The 22,965-nt window shown below is 44.2% G+C and overlaps 1 protein-coding gene across 8 annotated transcripts in view; it reads left to right on the forward strand.

Moving 5' to 3' along the window:
- PIKFYVE (phosphoinositide kinase, FYVE-type zinc finger containing) overlaps window positions 1-22,965 on the forward strand; it is a 97,347-nt gene that overhangs the window by 64,828 nt on the left and 9,554 nt on the right. For 6 of the 8 annotated variants that reach the window (XM_083702959.1, XM_083702963.1, XM_083702956.1 and 3 more), the window contains 15 exons: window positions 3,785-3,963; window positions 6,101-6,214; window positions 7,933-8,041; window positions 9,176-9,330; window positions 10,558-10,648; window positions 11,769-11,829; window positions 13,268-13,423; window positions 14,046-14,166; window positions 15,188-15,283; window positions 16,392-16,475; window positions 17,306-17,397; window positions 18,646-18,810; window positions 19,236-19,295; window positions 21,524-21,700; window positions 22,597-22,700. In XM_083702959.1, coding sequence (XP_083559085.1) covers window positions 3,785-3,963; window positions 6,101-6,214; window positions 7,933-8,041; window positions 9,176-9,330; window positions 10,558-10,648; window positions 11,769-11,829; window positions 13,268-13,423; window positions 14,046-14,166; window positions 15,188-15,283; window positions 16,392-16,475; window positions 17,306-17,397; window positions 18,646-18,810; window positions 19,236-19,295; window positions 21,524-21,700; window positions 22,597-22,700 — 1,764 coding nt within the window. The remainder of the gene's footprint in view (window positions 1-3,784; window positions 3,964-6,100; window positions 6,215-7,932; window positions 8,042-9,175; window positions 9,331-10,557; window positions 10,649-11,768; window positions 11,830-13,267; window positions 13,424-14,045; window positions 14,167-15,187; window positions 15,284-16,391; window positions 16,476-17,305; window positions 17,398-18,645; window positions 18,811-19,235; window positions 19,296-21,523; window positions 21,701-22,596; window positions 22,701-22,965) is intronic. The other 2 variants (XM_083702961.1, XM_083702958.1) reach the window with 1 other exon arrangement.

The raw sequence follows: 22,965 nt of genomic DNA on the forward strand, positions 1-22,965 counted from the left end.
AGAAGCGGCTTAGTCATGCTGGCCACATGACCCGGAAGCTGTACACCAGCTCCCTCGGCCAATAAAGCGAGATGAGCTCTGCAACCCCAGAGTCAGTCACGACTGGACCTAATGGTCAGGGGTCCCTTTGCCTTTTCTAACCAGAGTTTGGGGTGGGTCTGCAAATCCAGGCTTTAAGAGGGAACCTGGTTAGTGTTGTGCAGTGGGATACTAAACCAATATGAAGCAGAATTCACGCCAGTGGGGCAAGGAAATACTGCTTTTGGAACTGGCCTTGCAGCCCATGAGACATGGATTCTTGACAGACCTTTGTTGTGGGAGCAGGGGAAGAAGACCCTCAAAGATGGAATTTAAGAGCTGATAATTCATGAACTGCTGGGGCAGCATTCTTATCCACTCGTGATGTGTGAAGATCACCCTTCTTAAAAAGAGCTGCTTTCTAAGTAGAGTAATGGTAAAGGTAAAAAAGGTAAAGGACCCCTGGATGGTTAAGACCAGTCAAAGGCGACTACGGGGTTGTGGTGCTCATCTCGCTTCAGGCCGAGGGAGCTAGTGTTTTTCCACAGACAGCTTTTATATATATATATATATATATATAATAGTCAGCTCCATAGGCTCACCTCTACAAAATCTCGCTAAATTTCTCGCCAAGCAACTTCAGCCCTATGCAGAATCCATCTCTTCACACGTACCAAACTCCTTCCAGTTCATAGAAACAATAAAGAAGCAAAACCTACATCCTAATGACCTACTTGTGAGCTTCGATGTTGTATCTCTCTTCACACAAGTGCCCATTAATGAAGCCTTGACAGCTATTCAAAACAAATACAATCCCCCCGAATACATCTTGGACCTGACCAACCACTGCCTAACCAACACGTACTTCATCCACAATGGACAAAGATACAAACAGATAGAAGGAGCACCTATGGGATCACCCCTCTCACCGGTCATCGCAAACCTGTACATGGAACACTTTGAAACCAATGCTTTAGACAAGTCAGAACACAAACCCAAACTTTGGCTCAGATATGTTGATGACACCTTTGTAATTTGGCCACACGGGAAGGAAAAACTGGATAGCTTCCTCACACATCTCAACAACTTACACCCCAAAATACAATTCACTATGGAAATAGAAGCCAACAACCAACTTCCCTTCCTTGACGTCCTAATCTACAAAAAACCTGATGGCTCCCTAGGACACACTATCTACCAGAAAAAAACACACACCAACCGCTACTTACATGCACAATCACACCACCACCCTGCACAAATAAACTCCGTAGCCAAGACTCTCATCTCCAGAACCAAACGCCTGGCTGACAAAGACCACTTGACAACTGAGTTACAGAATCTCTCAAATGTGTTAATTGCCAATGGATACCAGCAAAACAGGATTACGAAGCTAATCCAAAAGGAAACACCCCCCAAAAACCAAGACACAGAAGAAAACAATGGCATGGCCCTCCTTCCTTATATCAAGGGCACTACAGATAAAATTAGCAAAATCCTCCATAAACACAATATCAAAACAGCCTTTTGCACCAACCAAAAAATAGCCAATATCCTCAGAAACCCCAAGGATAAAATCCAGTTGGAAAACCAAGGGATCTATGAAATACCCTGCAAAGTCTGCCCAGCCACGTACATTGGACAAACAAACAGACGAATAAATGCACGTATCGCAGAACACAAGAATGCCGTCAAAAAAGAAGAAAAAACTTCCTCTCTTTTCCAACACATGAAAGAAACAGGACACGAAATTAATTTTGCAGATTCCAAATTGCTCTTTAACACGGAACATCACCACAAGAGAATAATCATGGAAGCCATCGAGATAGAGAAACACCCTCACAACATGAACAAGCGTGACGACACATCCCGCTTGCCAGACATCTGGAAATTAGCCCTCCCCACAAAAACTGACACCAGATCCAGAGGCACACAGAACGCCAACACCAATCAACCACACCAGACCCAAACCCAGACCCTCTCCACAGATGAATTACTGACACCATCCAGTAGCCAATCCATGGTGGCACCTCCGGATGCTGCACCCCCCTGCAATCCCTACACAGATCTGGCTGACACAAGCCACAAAACCACAGCTCGCCCCTATACACGAAGCCAAGCCAAAGCACAACTAAGTGCAATACAGCCATCTTCTCAGGAAAACTCTTCACAAAGTTCAAGAGGTCAAGACACAAAGACTTTAGCAACTAATCCACACCTAATGACCCACCTAAGTGGTACTCAGGATATCACTCAAGAAATCACTCAAGGTATCTCTCAAGTAATTAAGGAACAAAAGAAGAAAAGGCACACTAGCCTGGGAACTTCCTCTCTGCCCAGAACATTGGAGGCTAGACACCACACCCCCTCTACAGTATTTATAGGAACTCAAACATTGAGATCCCGCTCTGTTCCAGTAACAAGAAGCCGAAAGCACCAGCCTGAAGATGACGAGTGAGACCTCGTCGAAACGTCGCCTAGACACCCCAACTTTTACACGGGAAGACACCCGAGGACACCAAAACCTGCATATATATATGTATGTATATATATATATATATATATATATATATATATATATATAATATATATATATATATATATATATATAATATAATATATATATATGGCAAATATATATATATATATATATATATATATATATAATATTAAGTTTTTCTTTTACAAATTATTCATACAACCATGCTTACAAATTTGCTGATTTTTGAACTTCCACCAGCACCTCCCTCAATCATCCATTTTTCTTATCTTCACACATTTTCTATGTAATATTGCCAATTTAATATTAACCTTCCATCTCTATTTCTTTTTTACAATACACCTTGTGTTATCACAAAGCCTCCTTAAAACCCACTAGCGTTGTCTGTTCGTCACATATAGTTTTCAGATAATCCGTAAACTTTCCCCAGTCCTCGATGAATTTGTGATCTTTCTGGTATCTGATTTTCCCAGTCATTTTATCCAGTTCTGCATAGTCCATAAGTTTCATTCTCCACTCATTCAAAGTCGGTAATTTCCTCTTGTTTCCTCTTGTTTCCACAGACAGCTTTTCCGGGTCATGTGGCCAGCATGACTAAACCGCTTCTGGCTATTAGCATTTGTTAGAGAGACTTTGCATTTCCACGTGAAATCATTTCTGTTACACCGTACAAAAATACTGCATTTGAACTTAAAATTAACTTAGTAGGCCTGAATACGATACTTTGCATTTATGCTACGCTTTTTACACACTCTAATCTTCTGCTGTACTTCATAGTTCTTGGGTGTGTGCCAAGGAACAGTATACCCATAATACAGGTGGGTGACTGAGGCTGGGCGATAGCAGCTTGCCTGAGCCCCGTCCTATATGTTTATGTGCAGAAGTGAGATTTCAACTGGAGACCTCCTAGCAGCAGCATAATAAATCGATGTGAACAGATGGCACCAGCAGTGCTTTCATGCTGTGAGAGAGTGTGCCACAATATGGACTATTTGTGCTTTTTGAGAGTTGTGTTTTTTGCAGCCAGACTTCCAAGTCAGCAGTTTCATTTGCTACCTCTGTCCCAGTGACACTGTTATCTAGAGGTGTGCTGGCCTTGTTGTTTTGCTGACTCCTTCCTATATGAATCAAAGCTATGCACGGGCGTGTTGTAGATTCTAAGTCACACCCAAGAACTGCTGAAACTCATGTTAAGTCATAGATGTGGCTTGGATGGATTTTTCTGCGTGTCGCCAGAGTGCTCAGATAAAACCACTAACTTTTTTCCAGGTTACACCAGTAGTTCCACTTTCCAATGACTCCTGGTCCATGTCCTTTGCCAAATACCTTGAGCTGCGCTTTTACGGGCACCAATACACCCGAAGGGCCAACGCGGAGCCCTGTGGCCACTCCATACATCATGACTACCACCAGTACTTCTCTTACAATCAGATGGTGGCCTCTTTCAGGTAAGAAGGCTTTCCTTCCAAAGGTTTATTACTGTTACGATATAGAAGCAATGCAGCTGCAAACTGCTAGCTTGAAAGCAAAACATAATGGGAATGTTGGGACTGTCCGTGGGAAACAGAAGGACAGTCAATTCACACTGCGAAGCACCGGAATTAGCTCAGAGTGTAATATGAGCTCTTCTGTTTATTCCTGTCCGGGAAGTGCAGGAAGTGTTTGCCACTAGACTGCTGGAGCTTGAAGAGAGCAGTCATGTTTTTTGTAATGCTGCAAAGACAGAAATAAAGGCATGTAAATACATTTCTGTCTATCTCTTTCCCCTGCCGGGGGGGGCAGGAAAGAGGGTGTGTGTTCTTCTCACGCTGAGAAGGATCGCCTATTGCGACCTAGCCTGAATCTTGCTGGGGAATGCAGCCAGGGAGGTCAACAGGAGATCAAGCCGGGTGCCTGGGAGAGTTGCCAGTTTCTCCTGATATGGGCTTGATTTCCGACAATTACCTCCCTCTGCAAATTCAGGAGATAACTGGCCTGATTTTATTTTATTTACTTTTTATTTTAAGAAATACATATTCGTATAAACCTCTGTAATCAAAAATACATGAATATATGGAGTAACATGTCATCTTTTAAATATAATAACTTTTATTTTTAGTAGAATTAGCCAGTAAAGCAAATAAGGGTTAAACATAGTCAGAACAATTGAAAGAAAACAATCAAACACAATTAGTTTTGTTAGGATGTGTGGAATACCAAATCATAAAGCCCACAAGCCATAATCTTAGTGGGTCAGCAAAACACCATCACAATTTTTATAATTCTAAATTTCGGTAATCTTTTGATGTAGGTAATTTTTACTTTCATCTTTTGTTTTCATGCTAAGAAGAGTTGTAACCTATCTACTGCAGCGATGGTGTTGGGGGGTAGGGAGGGCAGGCAGAATGGCATGTAGGTGCCTCTGCCAGTGTCCACTGATGGAGATGCGGGCTGTTGGGTGGGGCTTCACTGTGGCAGAGACCCTGACTCTGCCCAGGTGGTCAAAAAGCTACTGTTTGCAGTAGCACATGACCCTGAAACGGCGTTTTGGGTGTGGAGTGCTGATAGCTTTAGATACCCCGAGAAGACCAGTGCTCAGGCCCCTCAGCTAGGCCAACCTAGAGTTGGCCTAGCACAGAGGAAGAAAGAGACACCCACCAGCCTTCTGCCTTGGCAGGACTTGATCTCAGGCAGTGGATCCATTTCTCCCTTCCTCCTTGGCTCCATATAGGATTGCTCTGCTCAACATGCTGTACAGTGGTGCCCCGCAAGACGAATGCCTCGCAAGACAGAAAACCCGCTAGACGAAAGGGTTTTCCGTTTTGGAGGTGCTTCGCAAAACGAATTTCCTATGGGCTTGCTTCGCAAGACGAAAATGTCTTGCGAGTTCCTGCGGGTTTTTCCCCTCCCCCCCTTTTCTAAGCCGCTTATCAGCTGATCCGCTAAGCCGCTTATCAGCTGATCTGCTAAACTGCTTATCAGCTGATCCGCTAAGCCGCTTATCAGCTGATCCGCTAAGCTGCTAATAGCACTAATCCACTAAACCGCTAATGGGCTTGCTTCGCAAGACGAAAAAACCGCAAGACGAAGAGACTCGCAGAACGGATTCTTTTCGTCTTGCGAGGCACCACTGTATTGTGTTTTTAATATTCGGTTGGGAGCCACCCAGAGTTGCTGGGAAAACCCAGCCAGATCGGAGGGCTACAAATAATAAATTATAATTATAATTATTATAGCATAAACATTCAAGCGTGATTTTTTAAACCCCACTCTTGTTTTTAATCTGGTACACAAAGAACATAGTTTCTAAGCTACACCCCCCTAAATTATTCTTGTTTATTTGTTCTGAATAAAATATTAGCACCCAACAACTCAACATATCCCAGCCTCTCTATTTTCCCGTATTTGAGCAGGAGGCATGACCGCCGTTAGCAGAAACTGGTGTTTTCCAGTCCTCCTCAAACCATCGTTTCTGATTCGGTCTTACGGGCAATTCACAAGCCAGTTTGTTAAAATTTAGGGGTCCTGAATTTCAGACACCATACAAAACGACGTCTGCGTTAACAATGTGGCCCAGTTTGAAGATGCATTATGTTCTCTTCCTAGTTATTCTCCTATACGGTTGCTAGAAGTGTGCGTTCCAAATCCCAAGATCTACATCAAACGTCAGGTTCCGCATAAAGTTGCCATGCTTCAAGACCTGAAGGATTTTTCTCAAAAGTAAGTATCTGCATATGTTCTCTCCCCTTCCCCCTCCAGATTAGTGTATGTCTAACCTGATAATGGCGTTTCCATTATGGCTCTTTAACTGCATTGGATTGGTCGTGTTCTCATCTTGCAATAACTGATAGTTTATGGTTTGCCACAAGACGCCACCTGATTTCCTCTTTCCCTTAGAGCAGGTTGGAGCGACAAACCGCAGTCCTTTGCTTAGCATTATGCCTGAACCGGCGATTGCAGTTTGTTTTGCTCCAAAAGAAACTCAGTGGTTTGTTCCTGATGTGGCAGTTGTGATTTGTGTTCCAGGATATTCTGAGCTGTTCAGGGATATTCTTGTGGGCACAGCTAGGTCAACTTCCTGACAGTAAGAGCTGTTTGAGAGTGGAATTTGCTGCCAAGGAGTGTGGTGGAGTCTCCTTCTTTGGAGGTCTTTAAGCAGAGGCTTGACAACCATATGTCAGGAGTGCTCTGATGGTGTTTCCTGCTTGGCAGGGGGTTGGACTCGATGGCCCTTGTGGTCTCTTCCAACTCTATGATTCTATGTAACGCTGACCCTATACAGATTCGGGGTTTGATTATGAAAAGTAATTACAACGTGTTGACATATTGCAGTCGGTAGAACTTCACATCCCCCTTAAGTCCCTTCTTCCAGCCACTTCTCAGCAAAGAGGCAGTGAGATGGACTGACTTGGTGGGGAGATGTGATAAGCGATAAGAATGGGGCTTGGCCCTTCCCCTAATTCAAGATCCACATTTGCATCTCAGAAGTGTACCTCTTTGTTGTGATAGTTGTAAAATCTAAACTTTGAGAGCCTTCTACCCCAATGCAAGAATGTTTACATCTGATAGGTGGAGTCTGACATGCCTTATAGTTCCTTTAGACAACAGCTATGATGCATTTGTAGGTAAGCAGGTGGCACTGTGGTCTAAACCACTGAGCCTTTTGGGCTTGCCGATCAGAAGGTTGGCGGTTCAAATCCCTGCAATGGGGTGAGCTCCCATTGCCCGGTCCCTGCTCCTGACAACCTAGCAGTTCGAAAGCACGCCAAAAAGTGCAAGTAGATAAATAGGTACCGCTCCGGTGGGAATGTAAATGCCGTTTCCGTGCGCTGCTCTGGAAGCGGCTTAGTCATGCTGGCCACATGACCCGGAAAACTTTCTGCGGACAAACGCCGGCTCCCTCGGCCTGTAAAGTGAGATGAGCTCCGCAATCCCAGAGTCATCTGCAACTGGACTTAACTGTCAGGGGTTCTTTATTTTTACCTTTTATGATGCATTCAGGGCTGTGTGTACTCTATATTTAAAAAAGCTGACATTTTGCACTTGGACAAAATCCAAGTTCTGATTGCATTTATGTAATGCAAAGGAAATCAAGCATTTTGTTTTGTTTTAACGTTTTGTATAGTTCTGCAAAGAAGTTTTGCAGGGCAGTGAAGCATCTCACCTCAAAAAAACCAAAGCCATGAGCTGCACAGATGTGCTATCATGTGTGTTTTACCATGTAATTACATTTCTGTGAGGATACCCGTGATTTTGTGCTATCTCAAAGTTTCGTATATGCCATGTGTGAAGCTGCCTAGAGTAGCTCAGGCTCAACAGGTGTATAATCACATCCCATAGTATTCAAGATTAAATTCTCAACAGGGACATTTGGGTGTATTGTGGCAAAACCTAAAAGGTGTGCATTTCCGTTCCAAACTTTGGCCTCATTGTTTTAGGGTGTCTCAGGTATATATTGCCGTGGATGAGCGCCTCACCTCTCTGAAAACAGATACTTTTAGCAAATCAAGAGAGGAGAAGATGGAGGATCTTTTTGCCCAAAAGGAGGTAACATATTTTTGATGTATTCTGTGGAGAAAAGCACGCTAATTATATGCAATGTTACAGGTTTGCTAAACGTAGCAGGCTTCCGATTCTTGCATCACAGCCAGCAGAGCCAGAGTGCAGTTTCCATGAGGCTGAAGAGAATGGCGTGTGGAGGACAGCAGTTCTACACTCTCAGCCAGCCCTTCTCAACCTTGGGTCCCCCAGATGTGGTTGGACTACAACTCCCATCATCCCTGGCCGCTAGTCCTGCTAGCTAGGGATGATGGGAGTTGTAGTCTAACAACTTCTGGGGGAGCTATGAGCACTTTGGGCATTGTTCTTGAGTTCTCTCTCAGTAAAGAGTAGTGGGAAATGATATATAATTAATTGAAAAAGATGTTTAAAATAACATCTGTAAAAGAACGCAGAAGCTTTCCTTTTGGGAATTATAGGGACAGAACTATCCAAACTATAGAAATTTATTCATGTATGCCACTACGGCAGAAGAATGTTATTTGCCCAAAAATGGAAAGAAGAAGAAGTCTCGATGAAAGATGAATGGATACAAAAACTTATGGAATATGCAGAAATGGCAAAACTTACAGGGAAAATTAGAAATTAACAAACTTTTTATAAAAGAATGGAAATGGTTTGTTGAATATTTACAAATAAGTTGTAAACAGATAGGAACCCTGGCAGGATTATTGTAATAACCTGCAGTTTTATAAGCGTATACATTTAAAGTAGATGAATGAATAATTAAGTTAAATTAATTTGGAATATGCAGAAAATATAAAAAATAAATTTAAGGAACCACAGAAAGAGGGGGAAGGAAGTTGAGTTTCGAAATGTTAAAATGCTTGTAAAATTATTGAAATGTATAAAATAGAAAATCATGAATAAAAAGAGTAGTGGGAGGGGCAGAGTTGTAGCTGAAGTACTTGGCTACGGTAAATCTTTCCCTGCTGTTTTTTTTTTTAAAAAAAGATGGGTTTTGAGGACTCAGTATTAGTCTTCAGCAGAAATAAGCATCCCTTTCTTGGAAGTTTGATCTGTGTTTGATAGCTTGCTAGGAAGAGACATTGCAGACAGGTCATGGGTAGGTCTTTGCCCGAGAAGAGCCATTGCAATGTTTGTATCCCTGTCCTTGGACAGATGGAGGAAGTCGAGTTTCGCAACTGGATAGAGAAAATCCAAGCTAGGATGCTTTCTTCGTCCCTTGACACTCCTCAGCAGCTGCAGTCGGTTTCTGAATCTCTAATAGCCAAAAAACAGAGCCTCTGTGAGATGCTGCAAGCTTGGAATAACAGGTGAGTGAGTGGCAGCTATTAAATTTCTGGTGCTCCTGCGATCACCAGCCATGACACAGCCCCCTGCAATTTCCCCCCTCCATTGGATAGCCCTGGCTGGTGCGTAATTTCAGTACTGGTGTGGCTGGTGGAACGCTCTGTCACAAGAGACTAGGGCCCTGCAGGACTTGACATCTTTCCGCAGGGGCTGCAAGACAGAGCTGTTCCACCAGGCCTTTGGCCAAGGCACAGTCTGACTCCCTACTTTGGCAAACCTCACAGAACTTCTAGCCGAATGGTTGCCATTAATTTGATTGGAATTAATTTTATAATGAAATTATTTTAGAATGTTTTATCATTTTACTGTTGTTAGCTGCTCTCATCCCGGCTTCAGCTGGGGAGGGTGGGATATAAATAAATTATTATTATTATTATTATTATTATTATTATTATTATTATTATTGGTAAACTTTCTCTACAAAGTAGGGGGGTTTTCCCTTTCAATTTGTCAGTCACAGGCTTTGAAAAGTACTGGATTTCTTTGCAAAAACTGTCTTTCAAGTAGACCCTAGTGTGAATTTGAGAGGGATGGCATTACTGTAAACATACAGACATCCTGCTCACAGATAAGCCACACAACCACTGAAATATATGTTTGAATCAAAGCATTTTTAAAGTTTACCCTGTTGTAAACATTAAGGTAGTGTGGGGCTACTTTTGAAGGTAACCCGGAAACTGCAATTAATCTAGAATGCGGCAGCTAGACTGGTGACTGGGAGTGGCTGTTGAGACCATATAACACCGGTCCTGAAAGACCTACTTTGATTCCCAGTATGTTTCTAAGCACAATTCAAAGTGTTGGTGCTGACCTTGAAAGCCCTCAATGGCCTCGGCCCAGTATACCTGAAGGAGCATCTCATCTCCATTGTTAAATCCAAACACTCAGGTCCAGCGCCCAGGGCTTTCAGGCGGTTCTCACTGTGAGAAGTGAGGTTACAGGGAAGCAGGCAGAGGGCCTTCTCGGTGGTGGCAACCGCCCTGTGGAACGCCCCCCTACCAGATGTCAAGGAAATAAACAACTATCTGACTTTTAGAAGACATCTGAAGGCAGTCCTGTTTAGGGAAGTTTTTAAATGTTTGGTCTTTTATCATATTTTTAATATTCTGTTGAAAGCTGCCCAGAGTGGCTGGGGAAACCCACCAGATGGGTGTGGTATAAATAATAAATTATTATTATTATTCTTGTAGGTTACAAGATCTCTTCCAGCAAGAGAAAGGGCGGAAACGCCCCTCAGTGCCACCTAGCCCTGGGAAACTGAGGCAAGGTGAAGACAGCAAGGTACTGGTTTCTGTTCTTCATAGTAATGAATTTGAAACTGCAATTCTTCTTAGGCCAGGGGTGGGGAACATTTTCCAGCTCCAAGCCCCCCCCCTTTCATGAGTAACCTTAGAGAGGCCACCTGGCAAAAGTGAATAAAGCAAGGGGCAAACAGTGGAGAGAGGAACAGGTGCCGTTCTCACCTGTGTACGGTAGGAGGAATTCCAGCCATGGAAAAGTCACAGGTTTCTGCAAACATGCACCCACACATCTCTCCATCTGTACAGGCCAAGCAAGAGGCGTTTGCGCAGTTGAAGGACACGCTCCAGCCAGGCAGAAGCACCTGGAGAGAGCCCAGAGCAGGTTAAGGAGAGGGTGTGGCCTGAGGAGAGTCTCAAGGGTTGCATTTGGCCACTCGGGTTCAGGCTCCCCACTCAGGTTCTAGGTCTGCTGAGGCACAGCTCCATACAGGAGAAGCACACATTTCTGGGGGGGGGGGGGGCCGGTTTGCATGCGCAGAATGAACAAGTGTCGCTTGTGTCTCCTCCCCCACCACTTCTCCTGAGCCTCCGAAGTGTCTCTGGAGGGGACATGTGACACGGGCTGAGCTTTTCCGGCACAGCTCCTAAAACACTGCACACGCTAGAAGTTAGTTGCGTTCCCACCATGCAGGTGCTGATGAGCTGACTTGCTGGGTGATACAAGTAAACGGGCTGACAGATTGCATGACAGCCTGAAACTCCAGGGATTATTTCATCTTCTGATTTTATGGCTCAGTGCTGAGCATGAAACCTGTTGGAGACTAGTCCCACTGAGTGAGTCCAAGGAGAGGAACTCAGTTACAGGATTCCTCATGGCCTCTGATTGAACCCTGTGACAGCAGGATGCTGGAGTTGACTGATCTTTTGTCTGATCTAGTAGGGCTTTCCTTGTGTTTTTATGTTCTTGCTTGCCTCTGAATAAGTGTGCCTAGGTGTGCAGTCCTGAAGCCCACTGCAGTTTTCACAGTAAAATGAACAGAGTAACTTTTTTTGGTTAGGTAACTTTTGGGTATCAATATCAGTGTAAGTTTTGGTATCCGTATTGCCTCCAATGAGTCCAAAGGAGAACAGGCAAATGCAGATTACTTTTTATTCCACAGATCAGCTCAATGGATGCCTCTCCTCGCAATGTTTCTCCAGCACTACAAAATGGCGAGAAAGGTATGTTTGCCTTCTCTAAGAAACTTCAGCCTTTCATTTACTTGTTAGGCTGCCTCTGAATGCCCCTCAGTAAGCTTGCATCCCGGAAGCTGTACGCCGGCTCCCTCGGCAAATAAAGCAGGGTCAGGGGTCCCTTTACCTTTACCTTACTTTATTAATAAATATTCCTTGGGTTAGATGAGGAAAAGGAAATGTCTCATGTGGAAATGGAAATGTCCTTTTGCACAGTACCCTTATGCTTACTTAAATTCACTTTTTGGAATGCTTAGCGTCCCCGCAATATCACACTGATTTGTTGCCATTGCAGTACACTGTCACTCCTTTCATATTCTCACAAAGCAAGTAAAAAATTCCTGAAAATTCCAGCCAAGAAAAAAGTCAGACTCCTCCTGTGAGTGTCTGGCTGGTGCAGAGATTTCACTGGTCAAGAGTTCAAAGTTCAAAGTTATTAGCTGTGTGTCACTGCCATGCAGTGCTTGTTGATTTAATGACAGACTCCCCTCCCTTGCCCCATAATTTGAACACTGCCTAGAATTGAGTAATAGGTTCATTCAGTGTCTCTGTTAAGCTATGCCCACACAACTTGTGACCCGCTTAGACCACTTAAGTCCCGGGTTGGCAGGAAAAGTGGGGGGAGGGGGGGCTGCTGAATACCTGGCAGGCTGCTGTTTGCGGCTCTAGTGAGCTGCAGTCATCTTGGCCTCAAGTTGTGCAGGCCTGGCAGTGAGCTGAAGAAAATGCCCATTTTACTCTCAGTGCAACATCACCAATATCTCTGTTTTTAAAATAATTCAGTCCCCAGATCTTAGATGGCAAGGTTGTTTCAGTGTAATTGGACGGTTCTGTCATGCGTGTTCAGGATTAAATAAGCTGGCATCAGAAGACCCAAGCCTAAATCTCAGCTCATTTTCTTTTAGTTTCCGCATCTTGGTTCTCTCAGGCTAAGAAAACGCTCTTACTGATATCCCTATGATCTTATTTCTCTCTCCTGACCCTGGCTGTTACCTTTTATTTTTTATTTTTTAAAGTCCTCTTTATTTAAAGTCTGTTTTCTCTTCAGATCGTATAAAACTTTCGCCTTTTACTGCAACATTCATTTTTCTACAAGTTTAGCTATATTGAATTTTAAGGATAGAAAGATAAATAGAGATAGAAAGATAGATAGATAGATAGATAGATAGATAGATAGATAGATAGATAGATAGATAATAGGAAGAATTGGCTGCTTCCTCTTGCAGATGAAGGGTAATGCGAGTGATAAAAATGAGAGGGATGCTTATTTGAGTGTCCATTTTCCTTTTTCTAACCTATTCTAAATAATTTGCAAGAGGCAAATAGGGAATGCCTTCAGAAATATACTGCTTGTATGTTGGGCCAGCTTTTAAGTAATTAACTGGGTGTATGGTTCTCTCCCCCCCCCCCCGCCCCCATTTTGCAGAGGACCGTTTCTTGACAACCCTGTCGAGCCAAAGCTCCACAAGCTCTTCCCTTCTCCAGCTCCCTACCCCTCCGGAAGTCGTGTCGGACCAGCTGACAGGAGGAACCTCTTTTGCCAACGCACAGTCAGAAGCAGACATCACTAGCGGCTCAGAAGGTACCATCCTCAGTAGTGCCTTTCTTCTGCTTCCCCGTCCCGTCCTGCCGGCTGAACCACGTAACCAAAAATGCGTTTATTCAATGAATTACCTTCATGGCAGGCTTGCCATTTCTTCCTTTAGCACATGCCCTTTCTACGTGTACTGTGTGAGCAAAAATGGGGTGTTGAGGAGGGAGTGCTCTGATGGTGTTTCCTGCTTGGCAGGGGGTTGGACTCGATGGCCCTTGTGGTCTCTTCCAACTCTCTGATTCTATGAGTTGCATTTCAGCATCACTGAGAGTTTTTCCATTTTCAGCATTCAGGTTTTGTAGGCTTATGCCTTCTTTTTTCAGAACTGCAGAGTTTTTTTAGACATGTACATTTTGTTGACGTTGACCCAAGCACAAGACTATCAAAAGTCCCGAGACTGATTTTTGGCACCGTGAGGTATATTAAAATCATAGTGATCTCTTTGCACTCGTCTTGCTAGAAACAGTGGCTTTACTGGATAATAATTTAATAGCTGAACCAATCAATACAATAGAGATAACAGGTGACTTCTGAACGTCCCCAGAATAAGCAAATCTTGGATCTGGTGTTTTAACAATATTGAGAGACGTATGGTTTATTATTCTTCCAGATGTCTTTGATGGGCATTTGTTGGGGTCCACGGACAGCCAGGTGAAAGAAAAGTCCACCATGAAAGCTATCCTAGCTAATTTGTTACCTGGAAATAGCTACAGTCCCATCCCATCCCCTTTGTAAGTACAATCAACACTACTTAGGAGCAAGTGCACCATGTATTTTTCCAGGTAGCCGAATTTTGCTGTCTTGACTGTGTTGCATGTGGCTGCTTATCTTTATACATTTGACTGTGGGGTGTGTGAAATGATGTTCATAAACATTCCTATGGAGTAATAGTCAGAGGTAGCCAACTGAATGCTCAAGCTTAGCGCAGGGATGGCTGCCTAGTGGCCCCTACTAACAGCCACTAAAAGGTCTTCTGATATAAAGGTCTCCTTTATTACACACACACACACACACACACACACACACACACACACACACACCACACTTTCATACAAAAATGTCACGAGGTGGAAAACAAACTAAAAATACACCAGGTTGGCAAAGGATCTCAGGTTTGAAAGGCCTTTAGTGCAATCCGATGGTCCTTCTGGCTAGTTTAAGAAGGGTTGAAAAGCTGCACTGCTTGCATATTTTCTGCAGCCTTCCTCTGCAAAACACAGCACACTCTTCTGGGTCAGTTGCAAGGGTAGTTAGCAACACCCACGAAACACAATCAGTATAAAAACAGTACAGTGGATGCGAACGGGATCCGTTCCGGAGCCCCGTTTGCATCCTGAAACGAACGTAAGACGTGACTGCATGTGAACAGGTCGTGTTTTGACGCTTCTGCGCATGTGCGTGACGTCATTTTGAGCGTCTGTGCAAGCAGCGAAACCCAGAAGTAATGCGCTCCGTTACTTCCGGGTCACCGTGGAGCGCAACCCGAAAATATTTAAGCTGATGCGTATTCATCCCGAGGTATGACTGTAATCAAAACACACATCCCTCTGTAACATGAACAGAAATATATATATATGTAGCAAACCATTACAGTTTGACAATTCAGCTCTGCTCCAGTTATGTTGCTACAGCCTGAACAAAGAAAAGTTTATTTATCGGCTATCTTTTTGGCTGGCAGGTCTGTTAATGTAGAATTGCTTGTTTTTGAACGTATAATATATTATAGCTTAATCTGTTGTGCTCTCAATGCAGTGAGCCTGACAAGCATTACTTAATGTATGAGCACGAACGTGTCCCTATTGCCGTCTGTGAAAAGGAACCAAGCTCCATCATAGCCTTTGCTCTCAGGTATGTTGGTTTGCTGTGTTCTGGTTTACAGTGTCTTTTTCTTCTTACCTCCACGTTTGGGAAATGAAGTGCTTCCTCCTCTGTATCCTTTCATGTGCAATGAGGAATATTGCTAAGATTCATAATATTTTAGAGACTTGTATATTAGGTACATTAGCAGGTGAGGCTAATGGAACTCTTTCCTTTGACAATTAGCCAAGCCTGAGCATTTTTCATAAACACCCAGTGACCTTTTGATGGCTGGCTTTATGTCAAGTGACTTTAGCATGCTTTGAAGAGTGGGCTTTCTGATGTTCATTTGACTGGTGTGCATGTGTAAAAAAGCTTGAACGTTTTTTGATGAGGCAGGCTAAAAGTAAAACCAGTAACACTTTTACCCCACAGAGCCTAGGGCTTGCCGATCAGAAGGTCGGCGGTTTGAATCCCCGAGATGGGGTGAGCTCCCGTTGCTCGGTCCCTGCTCCTGCCAACCTAGCAGTTCGAAAGCACGCCAAAGTAGATAATAGGTTCCGCTCTGGCGGGAAGGTAAACGGCATTTCTGTGCACTGCTCTAGTTCGCCAGAAGCGGCTTAGTCATGCTGGCCACATGACCCAGAAGCTGTATGCCGGCTCCCTCGGCCAATAAAGCGAGATGAGCGCCGCAACCCCAGAGCCGTCCGCGACTGGACCTAACGGTCAGGTGTCCCTTTATCTTTACCTTTTATATGCAGTTAGGGCCTCCAGAGACACAGCACTAGCAGAAGCTCTTAATTGTGTCTTAATTAAGCAGTTTAAAATTCTGTTTGCTTCTTTCCATAGGCTTTGGCCTCCCTAGTATCTGGGTCCTTATCACTTCAGGTTGAATGAGGCTCACGTGGTTGAATGTTCTTACGTACCTTCTTCCCCACCCCTAATAAACTCCCCCCCCCCATTGAAAACTAGCATGCCAAGAAACAGTCTCATTAAACCTTCTCTCTGACATGCCCATTTTTTATATGGAGGCTCTGCAATGGGGCATTGCACCTCGTGAGCCCTCACCTGCAATCTGAAATGCCGCAGCCCAGACACAAGTGTGCATCTAGCTCAGGAGGCAGTTGGTATAACACACTGTATTTGCTTTACTCTTCAGCTGTAAGGAATACAGAAATGCCTTAGATGAATTGTCCAAAGTGTCTCTGAAGAGCAATCCTGAAGAGGGACTCCAGACTAACAGGTGAGACAGCCTGCTATCTATCCACTTGCAGAGCAGTGAAGTAGTGCAGAAGTCCCCTGACACCGTTCAGATTTACGACAAACTTCACTTTTTGTTCAGTGTTATATGGTCAGCAGGCTGAGCTTCATTGTGACCATGTTTTCTTCACAGCCACATTTTTTCTATAATAATAATAATTTATTATTTATACCCCACCCATCTGGTGGGTTTCCCCAGCCACTCTGGGCAGCTTTCAACAGAATATTAAAAAATATGATAAAAGATCAAACATTAAAAACTTCCCTAAACAGAGCTGCCTTTGGATGTCTTCTAAAAGTCAGATAGTTGTTTGTTTCCTTGACATCTGGTAGGAGGGCGTTCCACAGGGTGGGCGCCACTACCGAGAAGGCCCTCTGCCTGCTTCCCTGTAACCTCACTTCTCACAGGGAGGGAACTGCTGGACCTCAGTGTCCGGGCAGAACGATGGGGATGGAGACGCTCCTTCAGGTATACTGGGCTGAGGCCATTTAGGGCTTTGAAGGTGAGCAAACAAAGGGAACGTTTTTGCTTTTGTGCTCTCCTTGTGAGCTTTGCAGAAGCACCCAGCTGGCTGCTGTTATGAAGGGGGGGGGGGCGCGGCGGGGCAGGAGAATGTGGGGTTTGATGAGACTTTGGTCTAATTCAGAAGGGCCCTTTATATGCTCTGAAGGAACTTTTGCCGTGACCTTGGAGCCTGGAAGCTGCTGGTGAAGACTGTTCCTTCTTACGAGCCATGACAATGTGGTTGTATTTACATCAGCTGTATTGTAAAAACATAGTGACCCAAAATGCTTTTTTTCTGTCCCCTCTAGTCTGGCTGAAAGCAGAGCCAAGAACAGCAGTCCAGTTCGACTACCTGAGATGAATATGGGGCAGTCAAGCCAAACAACTGAAGCAGAGCAGCGTAAGAATTTAAAGAGTTTGTGGTGTCATGTTTTTAATTTGGAGGTGCAAACAGTGTAGCTTCAGGACTTGATGGTTTAGCAAAGAAAACCAAATATTGAAAATCAAATCTCAGCATATGCTAGCTGAGGCATGCCTAACCTTTTATCATTATTCTGTACCAACCTTGCAGTGTTTATAAATCGTAATATTGATGTGAAAACTCCACCTACTGCTAGCTATGTTCAAGTAATTTTTCTTGCAGACATCGCTGTGGTGTGGGTCTTTCGCATTGTGATGATGAATGTGTTCAGCAACCGTTAAAAGAAAAATAGTTGCTGACTTAGAATTCCATTACAATTCTTTGAAAGAATAGAAGATCCTGAAAGCCTTTTAAGACAGAGGGGTTGTTTTTTTTTGGTGGGGGGAGTGCTGCTTTAAGAAGCTAGGGAATTTCCTGTTCTCCTGTTCACTGCAGAGTGGATTCTTAGCTTAATGACATGGTGGATTTTTCAACTCATTTGCCATACAGCTGCTTCTGGGGTAGCTGCTTTCTCCCAACATGGCCTCACCTCAAAAGATATTGGATGGATTAGGGCAGAAGACCCCAACAAGTCTAGGGAGGGTCATAGTGGCTCACTGGTTTTATGGCAGTCATTTCCTTCATATTCTGTCTATTCCAGAGCTAGTTTCTGTGGCTGGCTTTGAGCTACGGCTGCTACATGTCACTGGTCATATAGATTAACTGGTGGTGCAGGGGAGTGATTGGCAATAGGCTTTTAAAAATGGTTTTTAAATACAAGTTCTACTTAACTTGAACCACAGGTAGCAGGTGACCTTTTCGAACGATCTTCTTGCCATCATGAAATTTCCCCTAGCATTCAGCCCGAATCTACCCACCTGTTACTTAGTTCCGCTAAATCTAGTCCAGTCTTTTAGGTATTTGCAATGTTCATTTCACACCTGCATTGTGAAAAAGCCACTTCCTTGACTTACTCAGCTACAGATGATTATGTCTCATCTCAGGTCTCTGGTGGGTAACCACACACACACACACACACACACACACACACACACACACACTTTTCCTAAGGCCCGCAGTGCCTTTAAGAGCAAAACACTTCCCCCCAGCAATTCTGCAAAGAGCCTTTTGCAACAACCTAGATATACTGGGAGTCTTGGGTGGGCTTAGGGCGGCCTCATTTGGCTTTGTGACAGAATGAATGAGGAGTGGGCTGCACCAAATGTTTTGTCCTTACTTTGGTTATAGCAAAGAAGCCATATGGAGTTCTGTCCTTCTTCCGTGGTACAGGAGGGAAGAGCCCTGACCTCTCTTCTCAGAAAAAAGAGACCTTGCGGGGAGCAGACAGTGCCTACTATCAGGTTGGGCAGACAGGCAAAGAAGGGGGAGAAAACCAAAGTGCCGAGGCGCAAGGTACAAGGTTTTAAGTCTTCTTCTCGTTTGCACTTCCTTAAACGGATCCTTCATCTTCTGCAAATGACATTATAGTTCCCTTTTCTCGAGATGGGGAGGGAATCAACTTTAAAAGTAAAACAAAATACAAGGTTGACACCCCTGAACCCTGAAATGTGTTGCATCTCTTGAATAATTTGTTGAATTAATTAACGGTGTATGGCAGGGTATGTTGTAGCGACAATCCCACTGACTTTCATTCCTTGATACCTTTTCACATTTTCTTTTCCCATTTTGAATTTTGCTGCATCTAGCAACAGTCTTCGGTTTTAGGTTTGGGAAATGGTCAGTGTGTCTTTTTGCTGGAGAATAATAGGGCCTCTGTTGACCTGCAAGAACAACTGAAAGGTTGCATCCCTGGTCCCATTTTCTGTTTGCTCTTTTAGATGAAGCAGATGGAGGGGATGCACAAAAGAAACAGCTGGGAAATCCACATGTTGAACTCCGTAAGTAGGAATCTGTTTTGGAGCCAGAATTGAGAGCGGGGAGCGCAGAGGCAGAGGCTGATGCGTCGTTTCCTCTGACAAGTCCCTTGTTGATCAGAATTACAGATTCACTCTCTAATCTTGAATGTATTTCATGGAACCGAGTTCCACAAAGATCTGAAAGGGGGCAGGGGTGTTTCAAAGTACATCACGACCACATTCACACCATGCATTTAAAGTCCTGTGCTACCGCTTTAAATAGTCATGCCTTCCTGCAAAGGATCCTGGGGAATGTAGTTTGTTAAGAGTGCTAAGAGGGCTGGTCCAATACATTTTGGCACCTGAGGCTAACCTTGAAATGGCACACATACCCCAGCCGGGGAAGAAGGGGTGAGTGAAGATCTACACCAGGAGCAAGGGTGAGAGGAGGTCAGCAGTGCCTCCTGTTGCCCAAAAGGCTGCTGTATCTGCTGCCCCTGGGGATCCTGCAGTCTGAGGCAGTCGCCTCACCTTGCCCCATGAGTGAGCCCGTCCTGGTGCTGAGAGTTATTAGGAGACTGCTGTTGCCCTCTTAGAGCTATAGTTCCGAATGCAGTTTAACAATGAATCCCTCTATGCAGGAAACACTGAGAATTGTAGCTCTGTGAGCAGAATAGAAATTTAACAACAACTCTACAGCTCCCAGAATTCTTTGGGGGGAAGCCATGACTGTTTAAAATGGCATCATAGTGCTTTAAATTTATGGTGTGGATGTGGCCTGCTCGGATAAGAAGTTGATTATTTTTGCCACTTGCAAACTAAGCATAGCTTTGTAAGACATCCCTTTCTTATGCACCAGGGCTGTTTATTCCCAGTGGCCTCTCAGAATCAGGAGACCGAGGTGTATTGTAAACCGGCAACAGACTTTGCTCAGGACTTGCTATCGCATTCTTGAGTCAGCCAGAACTGCTCACTATCCAAGTGAAAGATGTGACTTGCCAGCCTGGCTTTCCATATGGCACCTGATAAGATGATTCTGTGACCCAAGAAGTCTAAGCTTTTATTGGCTTTTAAGATGCACACATCTCACTGCATTGGGCTATCTGAATAGAGATCTGCAAAGATTTGTATTGGTGCATGTAGATATTTTTGCTGCCTTATCACGAAGGCTCAGAGCAAGCTTTTACACTTACCGTATTTTTCGCTCCATAGGGCGCACCCAGTTTTTAAGGGGGGGGATCAAGAAAAATAATCTTATTTCCCCCCCCCCCAGCCCCAAAGAGCAGCGTACAGGATGCACGCAACCTCTCCCTGCCGGATGGATCCCGCTGGCTGCTTTGGCTTCCTAATTAGCCCCACGCAACCCCTCCGGCAGGGAGAAGCTGCACAGGGCTAAAGAAGCCATAGCCCCGTGCAGCTTCTCCCTGCCAGAGGGGTTGTGTGGGGCTAAAGAGGAAGCCAAAGCAGCCAGCGGGAGATCCATCCCGCTGGCTGCCTTGGCCTGTGACATAGCCCCACGCAACCCCTCCGGCAGGGAGAAGCTGCATGGGACTAAAGAAGCCATAGCCACGTGCAGCCTCTCCCTGCTGGAGGGGCTGCGCGCGGCTATCCCTGAAGCCTGGAGAGCGAGAGGGGTCGGTGCGCACCGATGCCTCTCGCTCTCCAGGCTTCAGCGAAAGCAACGCGAAGCTTCCAGAGCGCGGAGGGAGCGCTCCCTCTGCGCTTCGGAGGCTTCGCATTGCTATCGCTGAAGCCAAGGAGCCTGCATTCGCTCCATAGGACGCACACACATTTCCCCTCAATTTTTGGAGGGGAAAAATTGCGTCCTATAGAGCGGAAAATACGGTAGATATTTGTGTTGCTTGGCATGCCAAATAATTGGATAAACTCCAGCCACGACAATGCAGCCTCAATGAAATGCTTTTGCTGCAGTCTCTACAGTTCTACATTTGTGATGCTCCTGAAAATATGTTGCTGCATGTCATTGTCATATAAACTATGCAGACCTGAAGATTGTGGTAGAATATAGTGACTGAACCAAAGATCCAGCTGCACAAGTGGCAGATTCTGGTCCAGAGGGACACAAGGTCGTCCAGCGGAGGGTTCCTGTGGGGCTCAGACGTGCAGGAGAATCTGCCACCAACTGGAGTAGGCAAGGTTAGGGTGGAGGAATGTAAGGATTTTGAAGAGAGGAGACCTTAAATATGGGTGAGCATCTCTTCTAGGAAATGGATCTTCCATGGCTTCTCTGCCTCCGTGTTTTTCCACAGAATTCTCTGATGCCAATGCCAAGTTCTACTGCCGGATTTACTATGCGGGAGAGTTCCACAGAATGCGTGAAGTGATACTTGGGAGCAGCGAAGAAGATTTTATCCGTTCCCTCTCTCACTCTCTGCCCTGGCAGGCACGGGGAGGCAAATCTGGAGCTGCTTTTTATGTGACTGAAGGTAAGTGACTGGCCTCTCGCTTGTCCCTTTGCGTAAGCGCTTACTCTTGTCTTTTATTCCACGTGGATGAATTGTGCAAGGTGTAATGAGGTTGAGGGAATGTTCTTTCATATGTGGTGGACCTGTAAAAGGGTAAAAGAGTATTGGGAAATAATTGATAATGAATTGAAAAAAATGTTTAAAAACACTTTCCCAAAAAAACAACCACCAGAGTCCTTTCTGTTGGGGATAATTCAGGTGGAATTTCCCAGATGTCAAAAAATGTTATTTATTTATGCCGCTACTACGGCCTGTTTTTTGTTAGCCCAAAAATAGAAAATGAGCGAGGTTCCAACCAAAATAGATTGGCAACTTAAACTGATGAAATAAGTGCAGCTTGCGGACCTAACCCATAAAATAAGAGAACAATAAAAACATATGTTTAAAGAAGATTGAAAAATATTAATTTTAATATAAGGAGGGAAATTGTGTACTTTTGAAGACGTGGGCAGCATTAAGATAATTCAACAGTGTAAATAAGTTTTGATGGATGTAATAATGGAATACTGAATGGTCTAGTTTATATAAAGTATGCAGGGATTTGTGTTATGCAAAATGGACCACAGAAAGAGAAGAAGGGAAGTGATTGATATTTTAAGGTTGTTTAAGTGAAGATTTTAAATTGTAAAACAGAAAATTTAATAAAAAATATGTTTTTTTTTAAAAAAAGAATTGTGCAAGGTCAGTACATTCTGAGCCAGCTCTCTGCTAACATCCTAACTACCTAAAACTGAAACTATAGTTTTCACACGGAACTGGGCTTTAGACGGTGATTTGTGAAAGGGCCAGACAGTTTTGCATAGTGACATTTGTTTGTTTTAAAAGTACATCATGCATCAATGCACATTCTCCCCTAGATGACCGATTTATCTTGAAGCAGATGCCTCGCCTTGAAGTCCAGTCCTTTCTAGACTTCGCCCCACACTATTTCATGTACATCACTAACGCAGTTCAGCAAAAGGTAGGAGGCACGACGTGTTCTTCCTTGGCTTTATTAATCTTGATACTTGCTGCCTGGCTTTGGTTGTTGTTAGACTACAACTCCCATCATTCCTAACTGTTTGCCATGGCTGTCGGAGATCATGGAGGACAAATCTAGAGAAAGTGGCCACATTCACTTCCTGCAGATCCTTCCTTGCCCATATCCCTACCCTGTGCTTTTTGGAATTCGCAGGATACTGGATACTGCAGGCTTCAACAGGATGATGCAACACTCTGTGAAGTGC

Source organism: Podarcis gaigeae (genome assembly GCF_964106915.1).
Source record: "Podarcis gaigeae genome assembly, chromosome: 1".
Lineage (NCBI taxonomy): Eukaryota > Metazoa > Chordata > Lepidosauria > Squamata > Lacertidae > Podarcis > Podarcis gaigeae.